Consider the following 18,384-nt stretch of genomic DNA (forward strand, 5'->3'; position numbering starts at 1 on the left):
TGATCCTATTTGTACCTTCACAAGGTAAAAAGTAAAATAAGTGATATTTTCTGAATAGATGTTTTAAGTGCCAAGAACTATGCTAGATAGTTTATATGCATTATTCCAATTAAAATTAACCTTAAAAACCTACAAGCTAAGTATTCTCAATATGCCTGATGATAGATGATGGGACTGGAGCTCAGGAAGAAGTAAAGTAACTTGCCTGAAGGTAAATAATTTTCTGGAAGGCAAAAAACAATCTTAGCAAGCAAAAAAGCCAAGCCTAACTCCTAGTCCACTCTTTTGTTCATTATGCTAGTCTGGCAGACAATTTAAGTCAGATAATTTAACTTCTCCAGAAACATCCTAGTTAATCCAAGAATAAAGATCTTCTTCGCTTGTCTTGCTAGATTTATTTGTCATTGGTAAGGTACTGATGAGACTTGATCTCGGAGAAATCCAAAAAGATCATTTTTTTATCTTGTTGTGTTTTTCATAATCACCAGAGCCCTTCATTTAAAAAATCAGGTAAAAGAAAGTAACACCTGCCCTATTCAGGTGCAGTACTTTGGTAGGTGTAACCCGCTACCTCCATGGTTTATTATTTCCATTTTCCTTCATACAGAACCCACTGCTGCTCCCACAGATGTCAAGGCTACAAGTATGTCTGTGTCAGAGATTCTTGTTGCATGGAAACATATTAAAGAGAGTCTAGGAAGACCCCAGGGATTTGAGGTATGAACAGAATTCTTGAAAATAAGCTTATTATTTCTGTTGCCATTGTTTTCTCCCAAAGAGATGGTTTGGTGACACTTTAACAAGATTACATTCCTTTGAAATTTTTCTCTATGGAAAATAAGAAATATACTATTTTACTGACATATATTATGCTGCTCATTAGCTGGCTTATTTTTCAGGATAGTAGTTTCCACGGCACCAGGCAAAGGTTTTTAAAAATTGAAAATAAATAGACCTTAAGATAAAAACTAGGACCTACCAACTGCTATTTACTGGTATCGAATTCCGGTTAAAAATATTCTTGTGTATTTCTGTCTCATAATTTATTGTATGTAACAAGTTTTCCTACTATACTGTTCATGGCACATCTTACCTCCTATACTAACTTCTCAAATTTGCTTGAAATTTGGTAACCTGTACCTATTTACTCAAATGGCTTTTTGTCCTTCAAATTGTGTTGTTTTTAAACCTAGCTATGCCAGCCTTATAATGGTAAACATTTTATAACAATTCATTGATATCAGTAAAATTTTAGCCTCCACATGGACTCAAGGTCTGTGGGCAGAATATACAGAAGAACTGTACAAAAAAGATCTTCATGACCTAGATAAGCTTGATGGTGTGATCACTCGCCTAGAGCAAGACATTCTGGAATATGAAGTCAAGTGGGCCTTAGAAAGCATGACTACAAGCAAAGCTAGTGGAGGTGATGGAATTCCAGTTGAACTATTTCAAATCCTGAAAGATGATGTTGTGAAAGTGCTGCACTCAATATGCCAGCAAATTTGGAAAACTCAGCAGTGGCCACAGGACTGGAAAAGTCAATTTTCATTCCAATCCCAAAGAAAGGCAATGCCAAAGAATGCTCAAACTACTGCATAATTGCACTCATCTCACACTCTAATAAAGTAGTGCTCTTAATTCTCAAAGCCAGGCTTCAGCAATATGTGAACCGTGAACTTCCAGGTGTTCAATCTGGTTTTGGAAAAGTCAGAGGAACCAGAGATCAAAGTGCCAACATCCGCTGGATCATCGAAAAAGCAAGAGAATTCCAGAAAAGCATCTACTTCTGCTTTATGGACTATGGCAAAGACTTTAACTGTGTGGATCACAATAAACTGTGGAAAATTAGAACAGTTAGAACTGGACATGGGACAACAGACTTGTGAACTGGAGTATGCCACAAAAACAAGATCCCAGGCTTTCATCCCGCTCTTATTCTTGCCTTTGCCATGAGGTATACGACTAGAGGGGTAACTATTAAAAGGCAAAGAAGTGACATCCAATCCAAGATCTTAACTGTCTTTAAACTTTTAATGTTTACTTTTCTTCTGTTTAAACTCCCACTTAAAGAAAATCATCTTGATTTTTGAACAATGACCTAATATAGGGCTTGTATATCAACATAGTTTCCAGGTTAAAAATCACATTTCTTTACTCCATTTGTGTTTTCAAATAATGCCTAAGAGCTTTTTGATTAATATACAACTAGCATTAGATAAAGATTACTGTGATTGGCAGTTTATACAATCTTACTAAGAGTTACAGCAAAGGACATTTATAGAAAAACATTACTTATAAGTATTGTGGATTTATTTCCATAATTTTGTTTCAATTCATTATTTGGCAATAATCCAATATGTATCATACCAGGATCACATGTTTGTTTTATTAACTCTTTTTCTCACTATCCATGCTGCAGGGACCATGTCTGTTTAACAGTGAATCTCAGGACTATGAATACAATAAGTATTCATTGAATGAGTGAATACCTATGCTTCACAGCCAACCCCTGTCGGTCCCTCTGTAGAAGATGTGGGAGTGGCCTTCACTGGGCCACGGCAACATCCCCCAACTGCCGAGAACGTTGGCTGTATAATGAGGATTATCCTCCACTGTTAATACCTGAAAAGATACCTTCCTCATAATCAGGCAACCCTAGGTCAACTACACTGACTGAAACTCATCCCTTGATTCAAGGAGAAAACGACTTAATGCTGCAACTTTATTATCTGGAGCCTTTGTCATGTACATCAGACAAAGGCTAGACTATCTGGGACCCTATTCTTGCTCAGTTCCTTCTCTTTCCCCGTCCTCTTCTCCTCCCTTCCTTATAGATTTACCTGCAAGCATCCTCAATAAATCACAATGATAAAATGCCTGTCTTGGGGTCTGCTTCTATGGAACCCAATCTAAAACAGCTACATAAGCATAGGTCCACCTAGAATGCTGAATCAGAACATCTGGTGTACATATTTATAGAAAGTCACAAGTGTATTCTGTTGTACAGAACAGTGATGATTCAGGCTTCCACATCTCAAAGAGGTGCTACTCTCACACAGCCAGATCTTCAACTTTTTTTCTCTGTACTAGTAGCGTGACATTCATATTCCCACCATGATTCACCTGTAATAACAGCTTTCTATCAGCTATCTCTGATAGCTCAGTTGGTAAAGAATCCGCCTGCAATGCTGGACTTCTGGGTTGGAAAGATCTGCTGAAGGAGGGACAGGCTACCCACCATAAGTATTCTTATGCTTCCCTTGTGGTTCAGCTGTCAAAGAATCTGCCTGCAATGTGGGAGAGCTGGGTTCAATCCCTGGTTTGGGAAGATCCCCTGAAGAAGGGAAAGTCTACCCACTCCAATATTCTGACCTGGAGAATTCCATGGACAGCATGCATCCATGGGGTCCCAAAGAGTCAGATATGACTGAGAGACTTTCACTTTCAGCTTTTTCATATTCTCACCCTGATTCACCTGTAATAACAGCTTTCTATGAGGTCCTCCAGAGTTCACATAAGATCTAGATTTGTGCACAATCCTTCTCTTTCTAAATATCAATCATCATTCCTTCAAGAAATATTTATTGGAGGCATACTAAGTAACAGACACTCAGCTAGATGCTAGGGATAAAACAATGAGCAAATGGAAGTCCCCATCTTCATGAAGCTTATGTTGTAGTAGGAAACCCAAACAATAAAGAAGCTAACAAATAAATATATGGGATAAAATCAGTTGCTGATATATACTGTGCAAAAAGAACTGTTCAAGGAGGTAGTGTTGACTCTGTTGACTATAGAGATTTGAAGAATCACAGCTTCCGAGGTTGTGACATTTGACATGATCATATGAGAGATAGGGGGTGGGGGGGCAGAGAGAATAGCAAACTCAAAGACTCTTACCTAAAAGCATCCAAACCTTGTTCAAAGAACAGAACAGGAGTAGTATTGGTGAGATAACAGTGAACAGCAGGGAGAGTTGGTAGCATGATGAAGAAAAATGGCCAGGACATGAACAGGTTAGGCGGAGTCAGTCTTGGGAACCACAGGGACTTTAGATTTTCTCTGCAGTATAAGGAAAAACCATGAAAGGATTGTGATAAAAGAAAGTCAAGTCAGGATCTGACTCATTTTAAAAGGGTCTTTTGGTCTAGAGGGTAAAGAATAGACTCTAGAGAGGACCTAGGGAGATCAGTGGAAAGACAGTCCTTCCAGTGTAATGGACGATGACTTTGCTTTTAACTAGAACAGTAGCAATGGAATTGGTGACACATGACCTCTTAAGATATATTTTGAGTGGAAGTGTGACAGGATTTGATTATGAATTGGATGTGGATTATGAAAATGAGAGGCATCAAAGGTAATTCCAGAGCTATTTGACCCAAGAAACTGGGTGAATGACAAATCACTCACATACATAAGGAAGTCATGGAGAAGAGCATATTTTAGAGAAAAAAAAAGATATTAAAGATTCTGGTTTTAATTTGTTAAATTTTATAAACATATTTATTTCAAAAAAGTTATCAATTAAGTCTTGCTTTAAGAGAAAGTTTAGAGATAGAGCTATCACTCTGTGGATTCATCAGTATATTAATGGTTTTTATACATGTGCTAGCTGAGGTCATTGAATGTTGATAAAGATGTCTGAGAATTGAGTGCTACGGTCCCCCACCATTTGGAACAGAAGAAAGAAAGAGGATATGGCCAAAGAAGTTACAGGAGACACGAAGAAGTTCAGAAGCCAAGAAAAGAATTTTTAAGAAGGCATGTTCTACCAAGTCAAACAAAAGCTGCTAAGAAATTGAGAATGGTGAGGCCTGAGACTGTCCAATGGATGTAGCAATTCAGACCTACTGACCACAGAGATGTTGATGATCACGGTTTGACCAGAGAATAAGGTCAAGATCACTCCAGAACGACACTCAAGAGTGTCAGAGCACAGAGTTTTTGCTAAGTCTATCTTATTCAAAATGACAACTTACAAGCAAAAATGGAATATCCTTAAGGATGTAAATGAATGGGGATTAATCAAATTCTGAAGCAATCATCAAAATGACTGCATTTTTAATTAAAATAAATCAAGGCAAATTCTGACAACTAGTTTTAAAGATAGAAACAACAGAATCCATGGGCACAATAGCAGTTATACTATTTTATAGTGCATTGTAAATTGAAGTTTTAAAAAGATGGCATCTTGTCACAAAAAAGAGTCAATATCTTGTTAATGGGAAAATCAAATGCATGTTTTTATGACCAGAAAATAATTAAAACATTCAGGACCACCATGGTGGTTAAAAATCCACCTTGCGGCGTGGGGCACATGGGGTACTCCCTGCTCAGGGAACTGAGTTCCCACATGCTGCAGAACAACCGGACCCTTATATGGTAACTACTGAGCCCCCACACCACAACTAGAGGTCTGTGCTCTGCAACTAAAGATTCACATGATGCAACAAAAGATCCTGTTTGCCACAACTAAGATCCACTATAGCCAAATAAATAAATAAAGAAAATAATTGAAAACCTTATATAATTCAATGGCTAAATATGACATGGTTATTTTAAACAAAATATAGGCAGCAAAGACTGTTTATAAACATACACTATCTCATAACTGTATAGATGCATGTAGATTTTAAAAATATGACATAAGTGAAACTTACCAGCATTACTCTCCCATCCTCTCTTTTTTTGCACTCTCCCTCCCTTTTATAAAACCTCAACTAAATACTTATAAAACATACTAACCCCTAAAACTTAATTAATATTTCATCATATTGCTATCCCCCTCCTGTATTCCATCCCAGTCATAACATTGTTATATTTACCAATAGTGTAATTCCGAGCATTTGTAACAGTGAAGCAACTACATACTTTTTGTCACCAAAGTAATGAGACTTGTTTTAAATGTTATGCATTTATCTTGTCATCCTATGTGTCATTTTTATAGCTGTAATTTCAGTTTTACCTGCAATGTTTAAACTGGTTAGTTACTTTAAAAGAACTAACTGTGTGCCATTTTTAAAATAGTGGAGACAGTGTTTTGGGCCAGCTCTCTTGTTTTTCCTGAATTGAATGTGTGAGTAAGAGAGAAAAGGTTTTGCTCTTATGAATACTTCATCCTGACAGGAGAAAATAAGCAAATAAATAAATACAAGTAAGTAAGTAAAATAGCATATGTAGGTAACAGTACATATAAGTAACAATACATGCAGAAATGCAAACTTCATTTAAGGAACAGAAAGAGGTGAAGTAACTAGACTTTGACGAACAGTGGTGTAGGTAGAATTTAAAGCAGTCAGAATTAGGTGAGCAGACATAGGTTATATAGGGGTAAACAGATCATGAATAGAGTTTGTATTTTATTTCAAATACAATGAGAAGTCATCAGGGCAATTTTAGGAGGAGACTGACAATGTCTGACTTATATTTTTTAAGATATTACTCTGGCTACTGTTCCATGCAGAATGAAAGGGCAAGGAGAGAAAAGTCAGGAGTTGAATCAGGAGGTTATTGCAATAATCCATGCAAGAAATGATGATAACTTAGACTAAGGTCGTAAGAGTGAAGCAGGAGGAAAGTAGACTTATTTTAGAGGCAGGGCTGGCAGAATTTCCTGATTGATCAGACATGGAGGGAAGGAAAATGATGATTCTCATATTGGGCTTGGTCAAATGGATGCACAGTGGTGCCATTTATCAAATAATAACAGAAACAATACATTTATTTAAAGGCAAAACCTGGACAAAGAAGAGATTTGAAAGTGGAAAATAAAGAAGTATGTTTCAGCTAAATCAAATTTGAGATGCCTAGTGGGAACCTAAGAGAATAAGTCAGGTAAGCAATAGGATAAGTGAGTTTGCAGTCTAATTAGGAGATCAGAGCTGAAGACAAAACGGGGACAATCACAGGGCTGGTATTTAAAACATGGTATTAAAAACATGAATGGACAAATTCCCAGAAAGGGGAAAGAAGAGGAAAGAAGTGGAATGAAGGGGGAGATAAACTGCAACCTGGTACACTCAGCATGTAGAAGTTTAGCTGAAGGAAAAGAATCATCAAGGAGAATAACAAGGAGAGATCAGCTTGATGGGAGGGGAAATCAGGTGTGTGAGGTATCAAAGAAAGTAAAAGAGCTAATCAAAAAGAAGGAAACGGTCAGCTGTGTTTAAACTTGCTAAGAAATCAAGTCAGATCAAAGCAAAAAAGTGTCTAATATGTTTAGAGGTCACTGGTGATCTGAAAAATTTCACAATTAAATGAATGAGCAATATCCCTTATGTTATCAGTTTAGTTACATATGACCAGGTAATGGTGGTGGGAGCTCTTTTTTTTTAGATATAAAATACCCTTAAGATCTTCCTCAGCAATCATTGCATAGAAATAAAGGAAAACAATAGAATGGGAAAGACTAGAGATCTCTTCAAGAAAATTAGAGATACCAAGGGAACATTTTATGCAAAGATGGGCTCTATAAAGGACAGAAATGGTAGGGACATAACAGAAGCAGAAGATATTAAGAAGAGGTGACAAGAATACACAGAAGAACTGTACAAAAAAGATCTTCATGACCCAGATAATCATGATGGTGTGATCACTCACCTAGAGCAAGACATCTATGTCACATGGAATATGGAATATGGAGTCATATGGAATATGAAGTCAAGTGGGCCTTAGAAAACATCACTGCAAACAAAGCTGGTGGAGGTGATGGAATTCCAATTGAGCTATTTCAAATCCTGAAAGATGATGCTTTGAAAGTGCTGCACTCAATATGCCAGCAAATTTGGAAAACTCAGTAGTGGCCATAGGGCTGGAAAATGTCAATTTTCAATCCAATCCCTAAGAAAGGCAATGCCAAAGAATGCTCAAACTACCACACAATTGTACTCATCTCACACGCTAGAAATGCTCAAAATTCTCCAAGCCAGGTTTCAGCAATACATGAACTATGAACTTTCATATGTTCAAGCTGGTTTTAGAAAAGGCAGAGGAACCAGAGATCAAATTGCCAACATCTGCTGGATCATCAAAAAACAAGAGAGTTCCAGTAAAACACCTATTTCTGCTTTATTGACTATGTCAAAGCCTTTAACTATGTGGATCACGATAAACTGTGGAAAATTCTCAAAGAGATGGGAATACCAGACCACCTGAACTGCCTCTTGAGAAACCTGTATGCAAGTCAGGAAACAACAGTCAGAACTGGACATGGAACAACAGACTGGTTCCAAATCGGAAAAGGAGTATGTCAAGGCTGTATATTGTCACCCTGCTTATTTAACTTCTATGCAGAGTACACCATGAGAAATACTGGGCTGGAGGAAGCACAATCTGGAATAAGATTGCTGGGAGAAATATCAATAACCTCAAATATGCAGATGACACCACCCTTATGGCAGAAAGTGAAGAAGAACTAGAGCCTCTTGATGAAAGTGAAAGAGGAGAGTGAAAAATTTGGCTTAAAGCTCAACATTCAGGAAACTAAGAGTATGGCATCCGGTCCCATCACTTCATGGCAAATAGATGGGTAAACAGTGGTTGATTTTATTTTGGGGGCTCCAAAATCACTGCAGATGGTGATTGCAGCCATGAATTTAAAAGATGCTTACTCCTTGGAAGGAAAGTTATGACTAACCTAGACAACATATTAAAAAGCAGAGACATTACTTTGCTAGCAAAGTTCCATCTAGTCAAGGCTATGGTTTTTCCAGTGGTCATGTATGGATATGAGAGTTGGACTATAAAGGAAGCTGAGCACCAAGGAATTGATGCTTTTGAAATGTGGTGTTGGAGAAGACTCTTGAAAGTCCCTTGGGCTGCAAGGAGATCCAACCAGTCCATCCTAAAGAAATCAGTCCTGAGTGTTCATTGAAAGGACTGATCTTGAAGCTGAAACTCCAATACTTTGGCCACCTGATGCAAAGAGCTGACTCACATGAAAAGACCCTGATGATGGAAAAGATTGAGGGCAGGAGGAGAAGGGGACCACAGAGGATGAGATGGTTGGATGGCATCACTGACTCAATGGACATGGGTTTGGGTGGACTCCGGGAGTTGGTGATGGACAGGGAGGCCTGGCGGGCTGTGGTTCATGGAGTCGCAAAGAGGCAGACATGACTGAGCGACTGAAATGAACTGAACTGAATCTTTAAGATCAATCACTACTTCTGTCTAAGTAATGATCAGTAGCAACAATTTGGAAATAGAGCACATCAATATAGAACTCTCAGGCCAGCAACAGCTGTATTTGTTTTAGAACCATTTGTCTCTTTTCAGGATACCAAGGTGTTTTAACACACACTAAAATAATAAACTCTCAAGTTTTGTTATCAGAAATTGTTAAGAGTCAGACTCAACCGCTAATATGTTTTTGCACCAGCCAATGACTATGAGAGTCTAGTTACCACTGCAGAAAACTATTTTAGCCTCATAGAAAAGCAGTTGAAAGAAGTCAAGATGAGACTTTTATATGGGGAAGTTCCCTTGATACACCAGGAATAATTGGGGGAAGGTGGTAAATGAGAAAAAATAAATCATTTCTGAAGTTATGGGCACACATTTATTTCTTTCTAAGATATTGCTCCTCTCAAACATTTACTCAACTGTCAGTGTGATATTGAAAAAGTATATCTCTAGAATGCATAATATGGTATTAACTAATGATAACCCCTCAATGCACTCTTAATAAATAAGCAAACTCGAACCTATATCTAGTTCACTTGACTCTGAAATGTTTGTGTCTTCTCTTGTACTAATCTTGGGAGGCTACCCCCAAGCAAGGGTCATTTAGAAGTAAGATGGAGCGACAGTCATCAAGGGCAATAAGTCCTTAAAGCCCGTACAGCATCAGTTGATCTCCCCTGCTGAGTGCTCCTCACTGGTGCTCTCCTCCCCCTGTTCTCACTCACTGCTCCTCAGTTGACTCACAGCCCGACTCTGATTGTGACCCAGATTGTCAGGCAAATCCGGATCTTGTTTGTCCCTGATCTGATCTGTCCCTGATCTGATCTTTGTGTTTTTTCTGGATCTCAGGTATCATTTCTTACTCATTCATTTATTTATCCATTTGATGGTTGTTCAATACCTCTTTTGATTTGTTGCAGTGCGTGGGGTAAAGCAATAAGTAAAATAGACAAGGTCCCTGCCCTTAGGAAGCTCACAGTCTAGCAAGAGAAACTCTTATTTCACTTTCTTTCATTTTTGTTTTTTGGGGATTTGTTGTTGTTGTTGGGTAAGTCCTGGCAGCTCCTTCTGTTTAATGAAATGGTTTTGATGTCCTTTTTCCTGATGTAGCCAGACCTTCAGGGCAGGGGTGAGGGTCTCAGTGAGAGGCTCTCCCTGACACCGTCTGTCAGGTTCCTGCCTACAGTTGGCATTTGTGTCTTTACACGGAAGCCTCCAGTATCTCTTAATTTTAGAAGCAATGAATCAAGCATTTTGACTTAAACTGTAGTCATCGGCAACTAACACTTTCAAATACATTAACCAAGTAATTCAAATCAAACTGATTAATTTTGTTATTAAAATGATTAATTACTCTATATAACAGAATGGTCAAAGCAATTGATTTGGTAGAAATAGCAAAGCATAAAGACAAGGTCAGAATGATGACAGACCCTAGCTCGACAGAAAATAAAATGACTTTATAGTAAAGGGCTTCAGGAAATTTTAGTAATGTCATCCCCTTTAATTTATAGGTGGGTCCACCATGGAATTTCTAAATGTCACAATTAGGCTAGATTAGAATTCTGTTATGAGTTCTAATAGGTGGTCTTTTCACCTAGCTTTTAAGACTGCCTTCTATAAATCTAGTATTACCTCACAAAAATGGCCATCTGAGGGAAAGAGTATAAAATCACATATATAGACACCAATCCATCTAATTGTATTTTACAAATAGTTGAACTATTTTGTTGACATTATCTTAAAACCACCCATTTGAGAAGCTTGACTACTTACATGGAAGCAGCTTGAAATTTCATGGCTACACAGACTAAATGCAGAAATCGTTGACATTGAGATATGTGAAATTTCTAGCTCTGACATGCACCATGATTGAAGATCAGAAGTGAGCTATATTTATTGAATGATTTTGATTTTTGAATTAGCATGACTATCCCATCTGGATTGCCATCCCTGTCACTGGCCCACGCAAGTAAATTATTAGATTCAGTTTGGAATTTATGAACCCACCAGCATTAAGTGTCCTGTGAACAGTAGTTCCTGAATCTTAGAGCAGAATCTCTCAAGCTTTTCTGAGAAAATCAGTATTTCATGTGCATCCAAAATCAGAACGGATGCCAGTGTAGCCAGAAAAAAGAAGAAAAAGTCAGTCGCTCAGTCCTGTCCAACTCTTTGTGACCCCATGGACTATAGCCCACCAGGCTCCTCTGTCCATGGGATTCTCCAGGCAAAAACGCTGGAGTAAGTAGCCATTCACATCTCTAGCGGATCTTCCTGACCCAGGGATCAAACCCAGGTCTTCCACATTACGGGCAAATCCTTCACTGTCTGAGCCACCAGGGAAGCCCGTTTCATCATTTTTTCCTCTGATTTTCCCAGATTGAGAGGAATGACAAAGGAAATGAAGTGCTAATGGAGTGCTAAATGATTATTTTTTGTTATTTCTTCACTTACCAAGTAAACACTTGATAAGTGTTTATTTTAAAATAAGTTTATTTAGTATCAGGCACTGTGCTAGGCAGTAGAAATGCAAAAATCATTAAAATCTAGTTCTTACTCTTAAAAAGATCACAGTTTAATATTGTGGGATGTTTATGGAAAATATAAGTAAACAAATTGAAGCTTTTGAATGGTGCTGGAGAAGATACTTGAGAGTCCCTTGGACAGCAAGGAGATCAAACCAGTCAATCCTAAAGGAAGTAAACCCTAAATGTTCATTGGAAGGACTGTTGCTGAAACTAAGGTTCCAATACATGGGCTACCTGATGCGAAAAGCTGGCTCACTGGAAAAGACCATGATGCTGGGAAAAACTGAGGCAAAAGGAGAAGCGGGTGATAGGAGATGAGATGATTACATATTGTCACCAACTCAATGGACATGAATTTGAGCAAACTCTGGGAGACAGTGAAGGACAGGGCAGTCTGGCATGCTGCAGTCCATGGGGTCACAGAGTCAGACATGACTTAGCAACTGAAAAACAACAAAGTAAACAAAAGGCAGAGAGGAAGAACGTCGGAACAAGACAATTCTTATGTCCATAATAACCCTGGGATTCCTTAGCATCCTGATATTCTGGAGAAACATTCCTGAAAATAAACCCATGCCAATGCCCTTCATGAGCATAAATTTCTGTTTGCATGAGCATATGCTTCTGTCCCGAATGTCCTCAATTTTCCTAAATAAAATAAAAAATTATTAATAAAAATTTTCCTGAATAAACTGAAAAATGAATTTTAGAAATATTTTTATATATTATGCAATTTGCCTGTGAAACATAAATCCCCATGACTATCAAGTTAAAGGCATTCATATTCACTGTGGCCTTTTTGAAAGATTTTTATTAACTATGTATTTTAAAGGCTGGGTTCATTTCAGCAAAAAGCAACAATGTATTTTTATAGCAAGGAGAAAAGTACAAGATGTCCTGGTTCTGATTTCGAAGTTTTTCATGCTTACTATTAAGAAGAATGAAAGGTAAAACAGCTTGTCCCATTTTACAATTCTCACTAAAAGACACTCCTAGCGACTCCTTTTCTTGGCTATGTTCAAGACTTGCATGTATTTATTTCAGATGTTGCAGAGTATATGTAACTCAGAAGTTCATTTTAGACGTGTCACTAAAGCTATTTCCACTTATTGATTGCACTGAAAAGATGCCAATTGTGTTTTGATCTATAAAATAAGTTGTGGAGATTTCTTAAGGCAAAAAGTGATGAGATTGTTTTTGTATTTTATTTTATGTTCTGACTCTAATCATCAGAGCAGGAAACCAGGGGGAAAAAAAAAAAAAGGTCCTCACTGTTGACTGACAATAATTCTTACTAGGCAGAATGCATTTAATTGATATAGCAGAGGGTGCAAGGGTATGTGTGTATGTGTGTGGAAAATGGAATTTCAGACATAAATTAAAGGAGGAAAAGAAGCCAAAATGAAACCAGTTACTAAAAAGTAAAAACAAAGACCGTTTTATTTTCCAAAAGGTGGTGTGTAGCAACTATTTTTGCAGATTCTCTTTAGCTTTTTGTCATGACTATATAAATCGTCTGCCTGCAAGGTGGGAGACCTGGGTTCGATCCCTGGGTCTGGAAGATCCTCTGGTGAAGGAAATGGCAACCCACTCCAGTATTCTTGCCTGGAGAATCCCATGGATGGAGGAGACTGGTAGGCTACAGTCCATGGGGTCACAAAGAGTCAGACATGACTGAGCGATGACACATTCGTATAATAATCAGAAAAAAAAAAAAAAAAACCTAAACAGTGAGAAGTAACTATTTCTACCCTTCCTTTTCTGAAATTCTGTGAATTCTGAAAAAAACCAAATAGCTTTCATGTTTCTATCATTAGATTTCTTTCTTGGGTTATTTTCAGAGACTGGGAGGCTAACTAAAGCTATTTATGTTTTTCAAAATTCAGCAGATCAAAGGAAATTGAAGCAACATTTCAGTTACTTAACTTATTCTGTTTCTTGTCCTATTGAAAAGCTATCCTGTAGAATTCTTTTAGAAAATAATGGATAACTTAGTTTATACTGTGTTTCTTTTTCATTTGCTTCTAGATACATTTCTTGATAGAGAAAATTCTCTAACCCAAATCACTTCAAATTTTCCATCCTAAACTTTTATAAATCATTTTATTTAAAGAATACTAAAATATATGCCCAAATATATTCTTATCCACATAAAGAACCCAAGGGTATGAATTATATCTCTTGTCAAAATCAGAAGCATTTCTTATTTTTTCACTCTGACACAAATGTGAATTTGTGCTACCTCAAAACAGGGTATTTTCCTTGCTCTTAAATCCAGCCATCTCGAGCTCATCATGTGACCATCCACAGTCTTACTCTCTATCATATAATGCACATCCATGCACAAAATAAAATAGCAAATGTGGATATTAACCCATTTAATTTTACCAATACTGGGAACAGATTCTTTTAGAATGACCCATATGAGAATTACCAAATTACAGCAAACTTTTCATTTTGAGAGCTAGGTTTATAACTTAAATACCTGACAACATACTTGTGGCATAGAGGTATTAATTCACTGGGTGTTGAAGAGATAGATATATACATGGGCTTGCTTACTATACTGAGAAACAGAGGAATATCATAAAGTGTTTTAACACAAACACACAAAGAAAGCTTTGCCAAAGACATACTAGCATTATAAAAATGCCAATTACTAATTGACTAATTGTTAATTATAAAATGGCCAAGACTCTATTTTCAAAAGGGAAGATTTTTTTTAATCTACATACAGAAAAATGCACAAATCATAAATGCACAGCTGAGTGAATTACCACAAAGTGAACATACCTGTGTAAGCACAACCCAGGTCATGGAACAAAACATTAGGAAAAACTAGAGGCTCATTTTGTGTCTCCTTTAGTCACTATTCTTAATCCCCAGTAACCCCCCGAAAAACAATATCTTGATTTCTGATTGATTTTGCTAGTTCTGGGAACCCTATGGAGTTTGTATATTTTGTATTTTTCCCTCAACAGTATATTGGTAAGATTCATTTACATTATTACAGGCTTTCCCTTAAAGTTCGTTTGTGAGTATCCCACAATATATTTATCATTCTTCCATTGATGGACATTAGATTTGTTTACAGTTTGAGTATGTTATGAATAGAGCTGAGTATATAAAACAATTTCAGTAAAATTATTCACTTACAATGTCATACCTAATTCATGATCATTATATAGCTTGCATTTTTTAGGCCTTCTTTGATCTTTATCCACACTGACCTTGCAGATCTTTTCTTGATTTATCCCTCTTTTATGTTATGTAACATAACCATAATCTTTGATTTTAACATATTTTTCTTTAACTATGTGTTGTGAAATATTTACAAATGTGAAATATACAAAAGAGCATACTGAATTTCTACTCAACACTTGTCTTCAATAATTATGAATTAATGAATAATTGGGCTTAATAATGAATAACCTGTTTAATATATGTGTGTCTGTGTGTGTTGGTTGCTTAGTCATGTCTGACTCTTTAAAGCTCCATGGACTGTAGCCTAACAGGCTTCTCTGTCCGTGGAGTTCTCCAGGCAAGAATACTGGAGTGTGTTACCATTTCCTTCTCCAGGGGATCTCCTTCACCCAGGGATTGAACCCATGTCTTCTGAATTGCAGGCAGATTCTTTACTGTCTGAGCAACCAGGGGAGCCCATGAGAAGCTGTATATAAAGTGCAGGTAAAGAATCTGCCTTCCAATGTAGGAAACCAAGACTCCATCCCTGAGTCAGGAAGATCCCCTGGAGAAGGGAATGGCAATCCACTCCAGTATTCTTGCCTGGAGAATTCCATGGACAGAGAAACCTGGTGGGCTACAGTCTTTGGGGTCGCAAAGAGTTGGACATGACTGAGCAACTATCATTTTCACTTTTAATCAATCCTAGGGCTTCCCTGGGTGGTTCAATAGTAAAGAATTCACCTGCCAATGCAGGACACAGGGCTTTGATCCCTGGGTTGGGAAGATCCCCTGGAGAAGGAAATGGCAACCCACCCCAGTATTTTTGTCTGGAAAATCCCATGGACATAGGAACTTGGCAAGCTACAGTTCAAGGGGTTGCGAAAGAATCAGACATGACTTAGTGACTAAACAACAAAAACAATCATAGTATTATTTTGAAGAATATGTCTGTCATCATATCATTTTCATCCAAAGTATTTCATAATAAGTTTATAAGTAAGTGAAAGTCGCTCAGTCGTGTCTGACTTTCTGTGACCCCATGGACTGTATGTCCATGGGATTCTCCAGGCCAAAATACTGAAATAGGTAGCCTTTCCCTCTCCAGGGGATCTTCCCGGCCCAGGATCAAACCCAGGTCTCGTGCATTTCTGGCAGATTCTTTACTAGCTGAGCTATCAGGAAAGGCCCAATAAGTCTCTAAACACAAGCTTTAAAGAACTGTCATTTTTCTGCATCCTGAAGTCATGCAGATTAGAGAATACACTCAGTTAAAATGCAGCAAGCTCAAAAATCCCACCCAGTGCAGCTCTTTTAAAAGTAGATTTCTCTTGGTCACTGCTTACATTTTTATCAGATGCCACAGTATTTATCCCCAGGCAAGAATTGTTTATCATTTAGCCAAAAATATGAAGAGTTTATACTTGGGTTGGGGTCTTACAATTTCTGTCATTCTCTTACTTTTTGAATTTCCTTCTTATGTTTCAAACTGCTTTTTCTTGCACTAAACTCTACCATTTGCTACTCCAGCCGGTAAAGCTGTAAACTCCTGGCACTATGGTCATATTCTCAAGCAAAACATTCACAAAGTTACCTGTCACAGTTGTAACTTGTCAAGAGTAAACTCTCCTTCAAATTCTGTCTGCTTTTGGATGCTTGCCAAGACTTTTAAAATTCTCACCTAGGGCAGGATTTGAATTTCCACTTTACAAAGCATTTCCACTTTCTAGCATTGTCTTTTTAATATCTCCGAGATCAGTAGTATTATTTTCTTTCAATAATTTGGTGATATCCTCTCCTCCCTCTCTATTCTGATGACATCTGATCAAAGGAGATTTACAAATTTTTTGGTCTTTTCAAAGACCAACTTTGGCTCTATTCCAATATTTTGTTTCTCAATTCATCTCTATTATACCCTTCTTTCTAGTTTATTTGGGCTTAAAATGTACTGTTTTTCAAACTCTGTACGATGATTTTATCACTGATTTTTTGGGTTTTTGCCTTTTCTAATATATGCATTTAAAACTATACATTTCCAAAACTGCATTTCTAGCACCTTATATGTGGTTAACCATATAATATGCTTGAGTACATAATACTTTTTTTAAAAAAAAGTTAATACAGTTCTACCTATATTAACTTTCATACTGTAACTTTTATTTTTTCATTTAACTAGTATCTATTAACGGACTATTATGTCTACCCCTCATCAGACAAAACATTTAAAGACCTTAGTTATTTTAAAAAATACTCCCCTAATGTCTTGTTTAATATATTGTATTTTAGAACACTTGAGTAGATTAAAATGAAGAAGGGAATGGAACTAACATTTGTAAAAGACCTACACTGAACTACAGATGTTAAGAACAAATTCAATTATATTTGAAACCAGTTTTTAAGTGTAATTTTTAGATAGCAGTGACACCTTATAGAAAAAATAAATACAATTTATTTAGTAAATTATATCCATCCTTATGTTCCTGCTGCATTTCATACTTCCTCGCCGTAGAGCCTCTAATCACTGCTGAACTGTCTCATAAATATTAAAAATCCTAACTACGCATTGTTTATTTATCTTATTTGATTCATTAAATTGTATCCTTTATAGTAAAATTACCTCTGGGCACAAAGCAGCTAATTTTGCATGCAATCTAATAATGCTGACTGCCGGTGTATCTCAGAGAACTGATTGTGAATAGCCAATTTAATAACTATACCTGGTGCTAAGCTCGGGAGATTAGGAAACTGGAGATCAACTAAATAGACACAAGCAGAGACTTTTCTGACGGAAACAAATTCATTATTCATGGGAAATGTGCTCCCCATGTATAGAATTTCTGAAACTCAATAGAAACAAAGTCGTTCAGTCATGTCCAACTCTTTGCGACCCTGGAATTCTCCAGGCCAAAATACTGGAGTGGGTAGCCTTTGCCTTCTTCGAGGGATCTCCCCAACACAGGTCTCCCGTACTGCAGGCAGATTCTTTTCCAGCTGAGCCACAAAGGAAGCCCAAGGACGCTGGTGTGCATGCTTAGTCCCTCAGTGGTGTCCGACTCTTGCGACCCATGGACTGTAGCCTGTCGGGCGCCTCTGTCCATGGGATTCTCCAGGCAAGAATACTGGAGTGGGTTGCCATTTCCTTCTCCAGGGGATCTTCCCAACCCAGGGATTGAACTGGGGTGTCCAGCATTGCAGGCAGATGTTTTACCAACTGAGCTATCAGGGAATTTCTGAAACTCAATAGAAATACATGGCTGAGCTTAGGTGTTACATAAGAAGTACATAAAAGGGACTTAAGCATTACTCGGGAAAAGATTATAGTGTTTAAAGTGTGTCTGAAGGTGAAGAATCAGTAGAGAAAACAGGGTGGTAAGGAAGTATCTGCTTTCTGTCAGTTTAGTCACAATTTTTTAATTTAGGAATGGCAGTGAATTGAATGGAAACATGTAAAATCACCTTTTCTTATTTCCCTTAAAGTAACCATGAA

General features: G+C 37.4%; 1 protein-coding gene across 1 annotated transcript in view; it reads left to right on the plus strand.

The window, feature by feature from the left end:
- CNTN5 (contactin 5) overlaps nt 1-18,384 on the plus strand; it is a 1,527,443-nt gene that overhangs the window by 1,478,018 nt on the left and 31,041 nt on the right. Inside the window, exon 21 of the mRNA XM_065944251.1 lies at nt 608-717. Within this exon, the coding sequence (XP_065800323.1) occupies nt 608-717 (110 nt within the window). The remainder of the gene's footprint in view (nt 1-607; nt 718-18,384) is intronic.

Source organism: Muntiacus reevesi, chromosome 9, assembly GCF_963930625.1.
Source record: "Muntiacus reevesi chromosome 9, mMunRee1.1, whole genome shotgun sequence".
NCBI classification, from domain to species: Eukaryota; Metazoa; Chordata; class Mammalia; order Artiodactyla; family Cervidae; genus Muntiacus; species Muntiacus reevesi.